The sequence below is a fragment of the Trachinotus anak genome, unplaced genomic scaffold (assembly GCF_046630095.1).
Source record: "Trachinotus anak isolate AG129_WGS33_773 ecotype Australia unplaced genomic scaffold, CSIRO_AGI_Tana_v1 ptg000020l, whole genome shotgun sequence".
In the NCBI taxonomy this organism is placed as follows: Eukaryota; Metazoa; Chordata; class Actinopteri; order Carangiformes; family Carangidae; genus Trachinotus; species Trachinotus anak.
The window spans coordinates 8,815,001-8,830,126 of NW_027273871.1; the positions used below are offsets into that span (position 1 = coordinate 8,815,001).

Below are 15,126 nucleotides of genomic sequence, written 5' to 3' on the forward strand. Positions count from 1 at the left end.
CTATTAAATTTAAATACAACAAACGCTTCTTCCTGTAATCTGTTAATTTATTACCTGGTTTATGCCCTTTATAGAGAAAACACCTGCACACACACGCACGCGCACACACACACACACACACTCACACTCACACTCACTCACTCACACTCACACTCACTCACTCACACACACACACACACTCACACACACACACACGAACTCACACACACACTCACACGCACGCACACACACACTCACACACGCACGCACACACACACACACGCACTCTGACTCTCTCTTGTTCTCGTGTCGTTTCTTTGCCAAAATATAAGAAATGTTTTTCCTTTTCTCTTTTCCCAGCAGGCTTTGCTCTGCAGGCGTACCGCGGCGCCCAGAAGCCGACCCCCATGGAGGTGATGAAGACGCAGGCCACGCGGCTGACTGACAACGCCGCCGCTCAGAAGGTGTCCCCTCCCAAAATGGAGATTCCCACGGTGGAAGGGCGGCGGCAGGGAGCGCGACCACACAAGCTCAAACCCAGAGACATGAACATCCTGACGCCGTCCGGGTTCTGAGGGGCGCGCGACAGACGCTGAAGGTCCCATGGAGCGTGTTGTCACCATGTGTTCAGTTCAAAGGTCAAAATCATTTCTTCTGAAACACCATAGATTCTGGGGGAAGCCCCTCCCACCTCCAAGAGTAACACCTGCAGGTCGTACACGTGTTATTTTTATAGTTAATCTTCATTAGCATGTTCCCAGATCTCAAATCACTTTAATGACTAAAACCACAGAGCTAACTGTCGCTAGCAGTTTATGTATAGGTTTATATTTGCAGCAGCATCATCAATATTGTTCGTACGTTTGTCCGCTGACAAAGACTTAAATGTTTTTTGTTTCTGTGCTGATGGGGATGAGGTGTTCCTCCTCCTCCTCTTCCTCTTGTTCTTCCTCAGCAGCAGTTAGTTTGGAGGTGAAAACTTGCAGCTGTGCAACCTCAAAACAAATTCATGGGACCTTTAACAGCAGCTCCAACATTCAGATAACCACCGAACTGTTCAACGTCTTCACCACTAAAACAATTAGGCATAAAAAAAAAAAAAGAAGTAAATTTCCCATCAGCACTGCTTCAAGGCGTGTAGAGTATCATTGGCTGTAAATCAAACCCTGACTGTCCAGATGACAGAGAGGGCCACTGTCAGATTTGTTTGTCCAGCTGGAGGTGAAGATGATGATGGTGATCCTGGTTTAAAATGATCCCCAGTAAATGCACTTTATCCCCACCCCTCCCACCGCAGAGACTCGAGGAGCTCGATTAACCAACCCCACCAAACCCGACTAGTGCACGAAAACGTTCTCTGCTTCAGTGTTGAGTCTTAACAAATTATGTGTGTAAAAACTTTTCATTCATATTCTTAAAGGGGCATTTCGCTAAGCAGAGTGGAGAGAATAAACCTAACCAAATCCTCAAGTCTAGTTTAACACGAAAGAAACCAACAGAACAAAAAAAATCCAAAACAAAAATTGTAAAAAGTTTGACTCAGGAAATTTGGCAGGTTCCAGCTGACTGAAACGTTTCCACTTCCGTTTTATTAAGATGTTTAATGTATAGATGAAGTTTTTTTATCTGCTCCTGTAGCAACAGATTTTGTTTAGTTGGGATCAGAAGGAAAAAAAATAGTTGTGTAAAAACCAGAGCTACATGTGACTGTCACACTGACACAGGCTGCAGAGTTTTCTGAGCACTGAGTCTTTTAAAATGGATAAACATAAATACAAGAAGAAGAAGAAGAAGAGGGTTTAAAGCCTCTCAGTGTGTTTAGTCTACATGTCTGTCTCAGTTTTTCTACCAGCAGATATGAAGGATATTTGAGATGAGTTTTGGTGCAGAGAGAGAGAGACAGAGAGAAAGAGAGAGAGACAGAGAGAGAGAGAGTTTGTGCACCAGCTGCATCCAGAGACATTTGTTTTTTTTACTAATTAAAGGTTTGTGCTTTGGTTTTAGAGAAGAATGTAGTTATTACAATGACAGGAAATAACTGACAATAGGTTTTATTTAGAAACTGTAGTGATTGGTTTCTTTTCTATAGTTGCAGATTTTCACTTAATTGCAAAACAGTGTGTGAAGCTTAAAGACTGATTCACTTGTTAAATGAAGATGTAGCTCCTGGCTCATAGTTATCATGATGAATATTTTTATTATTGCACTTTTAAGTGGAAGCAGTGTATTTGCTGGTAACACAGTAGATTCCATGTGTGATGAAGAGTTTATCTGTTTAATGGAGTCACCTGTAACTCTGTTCCCTTCTCATCCTGTGTGAACAATCCTAAAGCTGGACACAGAACAAAACACTCTTACTGCCAGCGGCTGTAAATATTAAATGAAGATGACTGTTTCTGTTCAGTTACACTTTCTTTCATATGGTTTGTGTTCACAAGTGCTTTGTGTGTTAAAGTGTGACGCTGTTCCCTTTAATTCTCCTCCTGACTGAATCTCCTCTGTGATGTGACTGTAGTACAGACTGACTGAATTATTGTACGTTTCTGTTTAAATGTTCACTTTGTTTTTTTTCCAGTTGATGGTTAAGAGACATTTTCCTTGATTTATACAGTCTCTATACAGTTTATTTTTCTTTGCCAAAACAGTTTGAAATTTGAGAATAAATGTTACATTCTCATCACAAAAACAAGAGGAAGTGCTTCATTATTTCTGGTTATGAAAAACAGTGGTTTTTTTTAGACATTTTGCACAACATCAGTTTAGCTGTTTGTTGTTGTGTAAATGTTCCCTGTTGATCTGTAGAGAGCCTCAGTTCAACACCAGGATGTGGATTCATTTTAACAGTCAGTTAACAAGAGTAAAGAACAAATCAGGTACATCTTAAACAAATCTGTGTGAAAACAATGTTTTCCACAATGAAAGGTGTAGAATGTCTTTGTGGCAGCGTCTGATTGGATGATATTTGCATGTTGCTTCTCCATCAGTCAGAGACGAGCTTCCTGTCGCATTCAACAGTCTTGAGTTTCCCAGCAGACCTCAGTGATTTACCAAGTAAAGCATTTTATAAACCAGCTCATGCATGATTGCAACTGACAAATACACAGAAAAGATTTACTGATTAAATTCTGTGTGGAGTTAGTATAGATTTTATTCTTGTGTTTTATTGTTAAAAGTCTCTTCATGCAGAGTGAGCAGGTCATGTGGCATCTTCATGTTTCAGAGGGACTTTCAGTCTTTCAGTCACACTGAGAACAAAAACCTCTTCACCCATCAGGTTGCATCAGGTTGATTTAGATTTTTTTTAGTCGCCTATTTATCAGAACAAAGACATCAGGGCGCGATGCTCTGTTCAGTTCACAGCCAGAAATCAGAAATTCCCACTGACTGGTCCTGAGCCATGAAACACCAGAGAACCATGGACATTCAGATTTTCCAAACATTAACTGGCACCGTCTTACATCAGTAAGACGGTGCCAGTCAGTGTTTTTTTGAAGTTAATAAATATGTAAAAACCTTTGTAGGGTTCAGTGTATCTGAATCCTGACGCTTCAGGATTGAGAAATCTTCCTCATGTGGAATTCAAACTTCTTTTCCATTTAGATCGTAGAAACTCAAAACGTCACTTCTCTGGAAGATACTACTTAAGTTCTCTGAAGCCCAACCATTTTTAAGAACTGACACTTAAATCCTTTTGTCAGAAAGGAATCCTCCATGTTTCCCATTACCAAACTTTGTGTAGTTCGAGCCGTTCAGAGACGCACTTTTGTTCTTGAAATGTCCAAGACGTTAAGACGGTAACACCAAACACATTTGATTGTGTTATTGCCAAAAACCAGGAAGTGCTTGTTGTTAGAGTCTCTTGAAGACACGTCTGAGCAGAAAACAGGCACAGAAGAAGGGAGACTCCAAAACAACATAACATGGCTTCAGAGACAGACCTGCATTACTGTCCTCTGTCTTCTGCAGACACGAGACAGACTCATGGACTGACTCTGATCTGGATTTCTGACATCTCACATGCACTCCAGTACTGCACACATACTCTTGCAGTCAGTTCACCTCGTCTGAGATCAGTGGTGTCGGCTGTGAACCCCCACGTTCACAACAACAGTCTGGGACTGAAAATCTTACAGTGTGAGCAGCAGCTCTGACTTCCTGAGAGTCTTATGGTCAGGACTTGATTTCAGTCTCCAGTTCTCCACCAGATCTTTGTTGTTGAGGAACAGTTTAGATGGCATTTGGTTTCTTAAAAGGTTCATGTTGAATAATGTTGACCCATTTCTCCAGTCACCTAATCCAACAGCCCCACAGCAGGGAAGTCCAGACATCCACTGGGCAGGTGAGGAAGCCAACTCACTGTCTTCCTGATCAGACAGTAAATAATTTAATTTCTTTCCCTGGCTGTTTTCCTTCGGGATTTGACGACTTCATTATCAGCCCTGGAGTTGGATCTCCTGTCAAGATCGTATTCTTCCACTGACTCTTTCACTTCCTGTTTAATCCTCCTCTGATCAATCCACAGACTTCAAAGAATTTCTATGTCTTTCCATCCTCAGAGACTCCCTCCTCCTCTTCCTCCTTCACCTCCTCTTCTTCTGATCTCTCCATACATCTGGAAGAACATCTCCATCTCTCTCTGCAGCGTGGAGTTTCGGCGGTCTGCGTCAGCCTTGGCTTGCTCCATGTTGCGGATCTTGATCTCAGTGACACTTTGGCTGCGTTTCTGCTGCTCCAGAGTGACCCGCAGCACCACAACCTGCCGCTCCAGGACGTCATTACAGCGCTCCAACCTACAGCGCACACACACATACACACACCATATATTACTTACACAGGCTTCAAGCAAACACTATATGCTGCTCTTTTTCAATAAAGGCTAGTCTTGAGTATTCATTAATGTTTCCTAAGTTTATCATACAAGTCGGTTTGGATTGATTTAGGATTTAGTTTTCCCACCTAAAAATTAAATTAAAGGCTTGTGTGGATGAATAATGTGTTTACAGAGTAAGAGTAATGATGAGGAAGAGAGGATGCCTTCTTCCTCCTTATGCTGGAGTCTCACCTCTGTATCCTGGCCTGGTACTCAGCCTTCTGCTGGGCCATCTGCTTCTGCAGCTCAGCCAGGAGTGAGTGAGCCTGCCTGGGCTGTGACTGAGGTTCAGGGCGCTGGAAGTCTGGAGGACCAGAGGGGAGGAACACCTCTGAACTGCCTGTGCTGAGAGGGCTGTCACTGAGCACAGAACAGGAGGCTGGGGAGTTAGGGTGGTGGATGCTGTCGTCATCGTCATCATCGTCTCCATTGCTGTCGTCTCCATGATCGTCTTTATCACCATTTCCCTCCTCTGCTGCCTGACTTGAAGGTAACCTTTTAGGTTTCTTTGGTGACACGTCAGGACTAACCGTCCCCACAGCATCACCGCTCTCATCCAATGGCAGAACCTCACAGGAGGACCACGAAGAGGAGTCATCCCTTGTCTGCCCAGCCTCCTCTAGCTCTGCTTCCCCTTCACAAGTTCCAATATGGCCCCCTGGAGTGTTGGTTTCAAAATGTACTCCAGTGTCATCCTCCATCCTCTGATGCAAAGACACTCTGTCCAGGTTGTCATATGCAGAAGGGGTGCTATCCTCCTGAGCCTCACTGCTGCCCCCACTAGCTGCTTCTGGCACTGCAGCCTCTTCCTCTGCAGCATTAGAGCTCCAGGGGTCAGCGTCTGCCTCTCCCGGGCCTGGCCACGCCTTTGCCCAGCCCATGAGCCTCAGTCTGGGCTTGGAGGTGTCTGGCAGTGGGTCTTGTAGCTGCAGACTGGTTACAGAGGCTGGAGCATTTGCAAGCGATGGTCCTTCGCCAGCATGATGCTGGTGATGATCTATGTTGTGTCTGTCAGAGTGGTGCTGAGGGGACTGACTGCAGGAGGGCAGGGGGTAGAAGCAGTTCTCTGGGTGGGAGGAGGTGTAGCGATGGCCGAGAAGTCTCTTCTGGCCCCAGGACGAGTCTGAATTGGCAGCAGAGTAGATACAGCTACAGGAAGCAAAGAAGAAGAGGTCAGACTTTTAAGATGATTAACTCAGAGATTTTACAACAAGGAAAGACTACACCACATCAGTATGTGATGAAAGTTGGTGTGCATGAGGAGTCTACCCTCCTCCCAGGTCTTTACCATGGAGGTGTTTGTATGAGATGTTGTGAGTGTTGGTTGATAGAGAAGCTTTGCCAGAGCAGGTCTGTCGTACCTAGGGTTCTGTGCGTCTGCGGTGGGTTGTCCCAGCTCTCTGGAGCGCTCTGCAATGAGAGGCATAGACAACTGGCGAAGGCAGGGCGACGGGTGAAGGTGAGGCTGCCTCAGAGCGCTTGGCGATGCATGTGGACCTCCAGGTGGACGGGCGGAGATGGGTGGTGCAACTTTGGCAAACAGAGACTCATGTTCTCTGATCAGCTCCAACATCAGCACATGGACCAAGGCTGCACCTGGGACACAGATAGAGAGATTAAGATTTCATTAGAAGAACCCTTCAGCATGAAGCACAAGCTCCTTCTAGACGTCAACAGTGGCTTTAACTTGGAGTAGAGAGCCTACAGTTGGATTCACAGTGGGTAAAATGGATTGCCAAAAGACTCCTGCAGCATAATCCACTTTTGTGTATGTTCCAACACAAGTGTTTTCAGCATATTAAAAAGCCCTCCTCCCACAATTAATATTGTGCTATTGACAAGATATAAAGACTTAATTTAAACCACTATGTGTATAATTATGTATGTGAGCTCAACATCAAATTATGAGCTTGTATTTGTAGAATCCAAAACTCATGTTCCTAACAAAGCCGTGTCTACATGTGATCAAAGATGCTGCTGTGGGTCAGTTTGTTCTGTCTACCTCCCATGATGCTTTGTGGGTCTTCAGCTTTGGCTCGGAGGATGTTTGGCCCAAACACAGTTGCCAAGTTTTGGTCGCTCATCTTGTTGCTGCCAGAGTAACTCTGAACCTCGTTCAGAAACCTGTACACGTACACACACACACACACACACACACACACACACACAAATGAGACAAGCTGCTGTTCTGGTCTCCGTCCTCCTTCCCATAACTGAAGGTTAAGTAGAAACCTGCCGCTGTGGTGGATTCTGCAGTTAATTTCTTAACATCCAAACTCAGGGTGAGTCACTATCCCTCACCTGAGCAAATAGAATAAATAGTCTAGGATATAGCTGTGTAAGGTTGGTGTTTGTAATAAACCCATCAGGATTCCCTATTTACTTGCTACTGTTTTGAATGCTGAAGCCATTCAACAATTGTATTTCCATCACCCAAATAAAAAACTGTCATCTTTAGGAGATCTCATTGAGATTAACCATTAACATCCATCTTTTCCATTAGTTCATTCATAATACAAAGCAAATATGGCTACAGGCTGTCAGTCTAAATAACAAGGTAGGAGGGGTCTTACTGGCAGATGAAGTTGAGTAGGTTGAAGTTTGCAACTGGTAACTCTTGAAGAAGACTCCTCAACTCCCCCAAACCCTGAGGGAAGACAAAGGGAGGGAGAACAAGAGGATGGGAGTCAAGAAGGGGGAAGAGAAGAAGAAAGCAAAGACAACTTTTTTCCTTCTTGTGTCGGTGCAAACACACTAAATCAGAGTTAGCATGTTACTGTCTGCATGAGTATGTGGAATTGAAAACATTTCAAGTCATGATATGTAGCTGTGGTTACCTGTGTGCGGTCACCTCTCAGCTTCTGTCCGCATATCAGGAAGTCCTGGTAGTGGTTGTAAGGAACCAGAGGCTCAGGCAGCTGTCTAAGGTAGAGCTTCAGTAGTGATGCCACTGTGTGGACATCTGTACTACTGCAGGCAAAACACACAGCAAGTTAACTTTTTCCTTGAAACCCTCCGACGAACACATGGTCAGAGAACAGCAGAGACAAAAAGCAGATGGGCTGCACCTGTCGAAGGACGGTCTCTCCCCTGCATCGAAAGCCTGCTGCAGCTCTTTCACCAGACTGGCCTGTCCTGGCTGGCGAAACAAGCCCACTTCATGCATGCCACGCTCCCGGATGAAGGTCACACACTGCTCTACCACCAGAGGAACCAAACGCACCCCATAACGTCGCTCATACAGCACCGTCTCCTCCAGACGCTGACCAAAGACCCCTGCACAGGAGGAACATTTCAATGAGATTCCTCTCTGGGACCAAGGTCCACTTCATCCAATCAGAAACAAGATGAGTGCTCAGGTAAGCTCTTTGAAAGTATTTTACACTGTGAAAAAAATGATTCCAAGATCAGAAAACTATCTATTTTTATCTATTTATCATTCATTTTTTCCAAACCAGGCGTGTTTTTGTGTATGTGTTTACCTGTAAAAGGGATCCAGACTCCCTTGTTGAGGCTCTTCAGCCACTCGTCACCCTGACCAGCGCTGTTAGACAGGAAGAAATACGAGCCTGGGCTGGCCAACACATCTCTGTTACCTGCGTACACACAAACATGGCCATTTTTAGGAGGACAGTCCAAGTCAAGTTTTTATAATAAGGTCAGTCCTTGCAATCCATGATGCAAGTCTGTCATCACTGACCGTTATAATGAAACAATGCACATCAGGCAAGAACCAGCTTCACCAACAGAGTTGTGTGAGTACAGTTTTGAGGTACCTGTACTTTACTTAAATATTTCCATTTTATCCTACTTAATACTTCTGCTTTACTGCAATTGTCTATGCTTTACTTCATAGGCAATTGTACTTTTTACTCCCTACATTTATCTGACGGCTACAGTTACTAGGTTACTCTACAGATTTAAACATTTTTGGCTTGTGACTCATCCAAAACTGTAACAGGGGGCCAATGTATCATTGCAGATATCTATGAGTTTGATATTATTAACACCAAAGCATTGTTTATCAATTATTCAAACTAGCTATTGTAGACTCAGATGGTTTCATTTGAAAAAGTGTTTGAGGCTGAAATGGGTAAAACTCTAAATAATTTCATACAGAATCATATATCAGTCACAGGGAACATTTTACTGTACTTTAACTTTTACTTTGATATTTGACATCCCCCATGTCCCATTATGCTTGGGACATCGGGGAGAGGACTGTCTGTCCTCGTCAAAGTCACATCAAACACACACAGAGACATACATGTATGTCGTCCCCCCCCCCCCCCCCCCCCACACACACACACACACACACACACACACACACACACACACACACACACACACACACACACACACACACACACACACACACACACACGGTGTCGCCTCTGAGAGCCTAAAGACTCTGAGTCAGCATTTAACTGATGTGACTCAAGGGCAACACACACACACACACTGTTCTGGAGGGATTAACAAATAATATGTTGATGGTCTGTGTGTGTGTGTGTGTGTGCGCGTGTGTGTGTCACCTTTGTGGCCTGTACTGTCATGTTTCCAGGACTTGAAGCAGCTGAGTCCCATTCTGCGACACTCCTGCTCCGGTTGCTGGGGTGACGGTAGTTGATGCTCTGCCCAGATTACACACGACGATGTGAAAGTTTTTTGCAGACTTGTGAATGTTCAGGAGAGACACCAGCTGTCCATAAAAACTGCACCACTTCTTCTTTATGATCTTTGGTTGCCAGCCTCAGGTTTCTGTCACCAGCCAGAGTCCTGGTTTTATCTAGCAGGACTTCAGGTGTGGGAAGCTCTTGGTCTTTAACACTTTGGTAGATCTATGGCATAAGTAGTTGTTCCTGGGAGAAAAAAAGCCTTAAATAAGAGACATCCCTGATTGAGGTTCCTGGACGATGCATTAAGGTGAATGTAGTGTCTTTTTGGAGAACAAATTTAAAGAGAGGCTCTTGGGGAGGTTTAACATTAAATTCTTGTTGGATATCGTCTGAAAGCAGCTTATAAAAGATGTGTTAGACACAATATAGGAAATTCTCTCCTAAGAAAGAAGTGTCAAATGGACATTTCTAAGAAGATTTCCGGTAAAGAGAAATCCCTGCTCGACAGTTTAATCTTCAACTGAGATACCTGTAGGATACATGGGCCAAAAGAGGAGATCCATCTCTTGGTTTAGGTGGGCACAGAGCCTTAAAGAGAGGACTGGGGTAGATACCGAACATTAAAGTTTCCTCTCACAAAAAAAAAAAAAAAATACTCTCCTTCCTGATATATGTCTATATCTGATGGAAACCCAGCCTTAAAGAGAGGCTCTTCTTTGGATCTTTGGAAGCAGGATTACACCTTCAGGAGCTGTTCGTGGTGGACAAATTTGTAATGAGAAGTTCCTGGGTAGTGTTGAGTCTTCAAAAGAGTTCCCATGTGGAAATACACTGAAAACAGAAGTTCCTCATGGATAGCAAAGGACCTTGAGGTGAGATTCTTGTTGAATCGGCCTTTAGTATAAGTTCCTGTTGAGTATGAGAGAGAATAAAGTCCCACGATGTTGCAACCTCACCCCACTCAGCAAACAGACAACTCTTCTCAGACTCTTCTTAAAATCTTTCTCCCTGCTCTCCTTGGAAATCTCCATTTGTCCTGGATGCACAGACAGCTTCAGTCAATTTATTTCCTTGGCAAAGACAACATTTTCCAGCACGTAGTATCTTCAGCCTCCTCTTCACAGGAGCCATCTCTCCAGAGCCACTGAAAACACAAATGACCTACTGGTTTCTGAAGAAATTTCCCAACAAAAAGTTGTGAGGAAATGATCACAACATACATGCTACACAGGCTTTCAAGACATCCATATCCAGAACCCCAGACACACAGTCTTTAGTTTTCCTCTTGATAAGAAGACAGACTTCGTGGAGAATGAACCTCCTCACACCAGGAGCGAGTTGTCTGTGCTTGCTATCGTTGCAGTATTTCATGACCGTCTCACTGTCTGAGACACTGGATCAGCATTATTCCACCTGTTTCTGTCTCTATATGTCTCTCTTTTTATATTTTCCTGAAGCAGCTGTCAAAAAATGGAACCATCCTGAAGAAAATTTTAATCTTTTTCTCGTTTTTTCTTCTACCAGCCGGCGATTCAAACCAGTCCATCGTCCATGAGGAAAGAGACGATCTTAGTATTCCCTTCTGTATCCTCCCACCCTCCTCCTTGTCTCCCTCTGTGTCCTTTGCTTTATTAGCTCTTTAACTGGACGTCCTGCTCCATTTCCAGAGCATAGTCTACACATCTGAATGTCCACATCTTCCTCCCCGTCCCTCTTCTTCCTCCTTCTTTTTCCTTTCTATGTGTCTCTCCCGTTGTCCATCTCTTTGTCCCGTCTACCATGTCCTTTTCTCTTAGTCCCACTATCCTCACCCTCTTTCTCTCTCTCTCCCTTTCTCTCTCTCTGTCTCTCTCTCTCTCCATTTCCCAGCAATGTGTGTGCCCCCTTGTTGCCCCCCTCCCCATTTACCTCATCAATAACCATGCTCTGCGTGTGTGTGAGGGCTGTGCATTAGGAAAATTGGTTCTCTGCGACGCAGCGCTGTTTTACCAAAGTAATCACAGCTGATGGTGAGAGACAGAGAGAGACGGAGGGGGAGAGAGAGAGAGAGAGAGAGAGAGAGAGAGAGATGATCTGGCTCAAAGTCTGCTGCTGCTGAAGTATGGTCTACTACAGTGCACACACACACACACACACACAAACACTGTCACAATGATTCAAGTGGACATTAAAGCGAGAGAGGCTGGTCGGCCCAGTCAACTTTTGAACTCAATTAAAGTATGAAGAACCTCTCCCTCTCTCAGTACAGTTCAATTCAATAAGCATCATTGGCCTAAGGTACAATACAGTATATAGTACAGTATATCGCTAAAGCTTTATCAATCAATATAAGCAATCAAATATTACCAATTGTCCAGCCTACAGGGTAAAATATACACCAGACATATAACCAAAAGTATGTGGACACTTACCTGCTCATATATATGGACATGTTATCCCAAATCCATGGGCATGTTTCAAGGTAATAATGTGAAAAATTACTTGTTACCTTTACATAAACATTACCTGTTTTCTGAAGAAAAAGATTGTTGTGTTTTATGTGTAAATGGTGTTTATGGTGGTGATTTATAGTATGTTTTGTAATATCAACAGTAATTATCTGTTTATCTCTACTTAAGCTTTTTGTAAAGATAATTATTATTTCTTAGAGGTATATGACTACTCTAACAATTTACATATTTATTTACATATCAGGAAATTACAGGGAGACTTATCATAAATATATAAAGATTTTTTTTTCCAGTAACAGTTTAACAGTATCTAATTTTCTGTTTTTCTTCTAATTTTTGCGGGGATGGAGAAAGACAACTAAGCCTTTACAAAACAACACACTGAATAAACAATACTGAAATACTGATAAATGTAATGCCAAGAAAAAGCACCATAACTCATCAAGTATGGCAAGTCCACCAGCGTTAGCTCCAAACGTTAGCCGCTTACTTACCGTTAGCTCCAAACGTTAGCCGCTTACTTACCGTTAGCTCCAAACGTTAGCCGCTTACTTACCGTTAGCGAGCTAACGTTAGCCGCTTACTTACCGTTAGCGAGCTAACGTTAGCCGCTGAAGTTAGCATTACTTTAAACCATGTCCTAACTCAAAAATCCTCATATAACTATAATTTCACTTAGAATCCATAACGTTGACATATTTTCATCACATTTAGATAAAGCAGAGATGGAAACGTACCGAAGGGTCTGACAGAAGTCCAGGTGACGCAGCCTCCATCTTGTCTCCTTCGTCCTCCTCCGCTCTGTGGCGCGAACAGGTGCCCCCTCACCTGTTGCTGGGTAGAACTACATTCACCCTCAATGTATTTCATCTAATTCTTGTCTGTTTGAACTTATTCCATTTTTTCACTTTTAATTTAATTATATCACCTTAATTTACTTGACACAGTCTAAATTAGTAAATTAGTGTTTTTGTAATTATACCAGCAGCAGCAGGTAATGTAACAGACTGTTCTGTGTGTATGTGTGAAAAGGAGGTGTGTCCCTCTGAGTTGCCGTAGGGGGAGGGGGGGGGGGGGGTGTGAGGGTGTGTCCCTCTGAGTTGCCGTAGGGGGAGGGGGGGGGGGGTGTGAGGGTGTGTCCCTCTGAGTTGCCGTGGGGGGGGGGGGGGGGGGGTGAGGGTGTGTCCCTCTGAGTTGCCGTAGGGGGAGGGGGGGGGGGGGGGGTGTGAGGGTGTGTCCCTCTGAGTTGCCGTGGGGGGGGGGGGGGGGGGGGGGGTGAGGGTGTGTCCCTCTGAGTTGCCGTAGGGGGGGAGGGGGGGTGCTGTGAGGGTGTGTCCCTCTGAGTTGCCGTAGGGGGGGGGGGGGGGGTGTGAGGGTGTGTCCCTCTGAGTTGCCGTGGGGGGGGGGGGTGCTGTGAGGGTGTGTCCCTCTGAGTTGCCGTGGGGGGGTGTGAGGGTGTGTCCCTCTGAGTTGCCGTAGGGGGGGGGGGTGCTGTGAGGGTGTGTCCCTCTGAGTTGCCGTAGGGGGGGAGGGGGGGTGCTGTGAGGGTGTGTCCCTCTGAGTTGCCGTGGGGGGGTGTGAGGGTGTGTCCCTCTGAGTTGCCGTGGGGGGGGGGGGTGCTGTGAGGGTGTGTCCCTCTGAGTTGCCGTGGGGGGGTGTGAGGGTGTGTCCCTCTGAGTTGCCGTGGGGGGGGGGGGGTGCTGTGAGGGTGTGTCCCTCTGAGTTGCCGTGGGGGGGTGCTGTGAGGGTGTGTCCCTCTGAGTTGCCGTGGGGGGGTGTGAGGGTGTGTCCCTCTGAGTTGCCGTGGGGGGGGGGGGGTGCTGTGAGGGTGTGTCCCTCTGAGTTGCCGTGGGGGGGGGTGTGAGGGTGTGTCCCTCTGAGTTGCCGTGGGGGGGTGCTGTGAGGGTGTGTCCCTCTGAGTTGCCGTGGGGGGGGGGGGGTGCTGTGAGGGTGTGTCCCTCTGAGTTGCCGTAGGGGGGGAGGGGGGGTGCTGTGAGGGTGTGTCCCTCTGAGTTGCCGTGGGGGGGGGAGTGTTGTCCCTTGGTTTGGAGCATGGATGTGTTGTGAGACCTGACCCTTGTAATACACCCATGTTTGGGGGGGGGCCGCTGCTGGACGCGCTCGTCTCCTGTCCCGTTTATTGTTTTCCTATCTTCAGACAGTGGCGAACCCAGAACGCTCGGCTACAATAATATGAAATTTATTCATCATGTCATTCATTATGTTTCCGTTCAGTTTATATAGTTAATACACAATTTAATTTAGTAAAAACTGTAGTTTAAAGTCAGACGGTTGTTGGATTCTGAAAATAATAAATTGTGCAAAACTGTTGGAAACATGAAGTGTGTTGAGCTTTTTACACATTTTTTACAAATTCGCACAAAATGTGAAACAAAATGTGTAACAACAGATTTATGGTATCACTTCCTTCTAAGAGTCTATGGGGCAGACCCACTGTCCAGGTGTGTCTGACTGACAGGTGAACAGGCCGCCTGTGTCTCACTGAACTCTAATCACAGCTGAAAGCTTTCACATCTGTCCGTCAACACAACTGGCACTGGACTCCGTGCTCGTCATTACAAAGTGCTGTGTGTGTGTGTGTGTGTGTGTGTGTGTGTGTGTGCGTGTGTGTGTGTGTGTGTGTGTGTGTGTGTGTGTGTGTGTGTGTGTGTGTGTGTGTGTGTCTGTAATAAATCACACAGGGAAATATTTCCAACTAGAAGCCGTCAGCCTTGACCTCTAGAGTAAACAGCGCCCCCAAGTGCTCAAACGCAGTAAGTACAGTTGGAATCACGTCTTCATACCGCCTGTATTACCAACATGCATCAGTTAATTTCACCTCCAAAACTCACTCAAACCATCAAAACACTTCATATACAACATGTTTTACATGCGTCGCTCTGTGGGCTCAGCTCTGGATCCTCCTGTTGCTGGTTGGTGCATCTCAGGGCCTTCAGCCAATTATTCCCCTGGAGTTTATAAGGACCAGGAAGCTGAGGAGCCGCACTGCCCCTCTTTCTGCCACTGGCTGTTGTAGCCTGTGTGCGTGTGTGTGTGTGTGTGCGTGTGTGTGCGTGTGTGTGTGTGTGTGCGTGTGTGTGTGCGTGTGTGTGTGCGTGTGTGTGTGCGTGTGTGTGTGTGTGTGTGTGCGTGTGTGTGGAGCTATTTGTCAGAGGTCAGATCGTAGGCCTCCCTCTCCTGCATTTGG

The 15,126-nt window shown here is 45.4% G+C and overlaps 2 protein-coding genes across 8 annotated transcripts in view; one reads left to right on the plus strand and one right to left on the minus strand.

Annotated features, from left to right (window-relative positions):
• LOC139637386 (putative monooxygenase p33MONOX) overlaps positions 1-1,384 on the plus strand; it is a 9,139-nt gene extending 7,755 nt beyond the window's left edge. For 3 of the 4 annotated variants that reach the window (XM_071506057.1, XM_071506059.1, XM_071506058.1), the window contains exon 9: positions 340-1,384. In XM_071506057.1, the coding sequence (XP_071362158.1) occupies positions 340-554 (215 nt within the window). In that variant the 3' untranslated portion in view covers positions 555-1,384. The remainder of the gene's footprint in view (positions 1-339) is intronic. The other variant, XM_071506060.1, reaches the window with a different exon arrangement.
• Positions 1,385-2,292: 908 nt separating this feature from the next.
• Positions 2,293-12,922, minus strand: LOC139637385 (rho GTPase-activating protein 24-like). 4 transcript variants are annotated; one of them, XM_071506055.1, is made up of 11 exons: positions 12,656-12,788; positions 10,009-10,612; positions 9,385-9,758; positions 8,332-8,445; positions 7,918-8,125; positions 7,687-7,819; positions 7,423-7,496; positions 6,852-6,973; positions 6,211-6,445; positions 5,042-5,998; positions 2,293-4,769 (listed from the first exon to the last, which is right to left on the minus strand). In XM_071506055.1, exons 3-11 carry the CDS (start codon positions 9,434-9,436, stop codon positions 4,532-4,534), a joined length of 2,133 nt encoding a protein of 710 aa, XP_071362156.1. In that variant the 5' UTR covers positions 9,437-9,758; positions 10,009-10,612; positions 12,656-12,788; the 3' UTR covers positions 2,293-4,531. The 4 variants fall into 4 exon arrangements, with proteins under 4 accessions (XP_071362156.1, XP_071362157.1, XP_071362155.1 ...); XM_071506056.1 differs by lacking the exon at positions 10,009-10,612 and having other exon boundaries at positions 9,385-9,711; XM_071506054.1 differs by lacking the exons at positions 9,385-9,758; positions 10,009-10,612 and having other exon boundaries at positions 7,687-7,816; positions 12,656-12,922.
• Between the last annotated feature and the right edge of the window lie 2,204 nt (positions 12,923-15,126).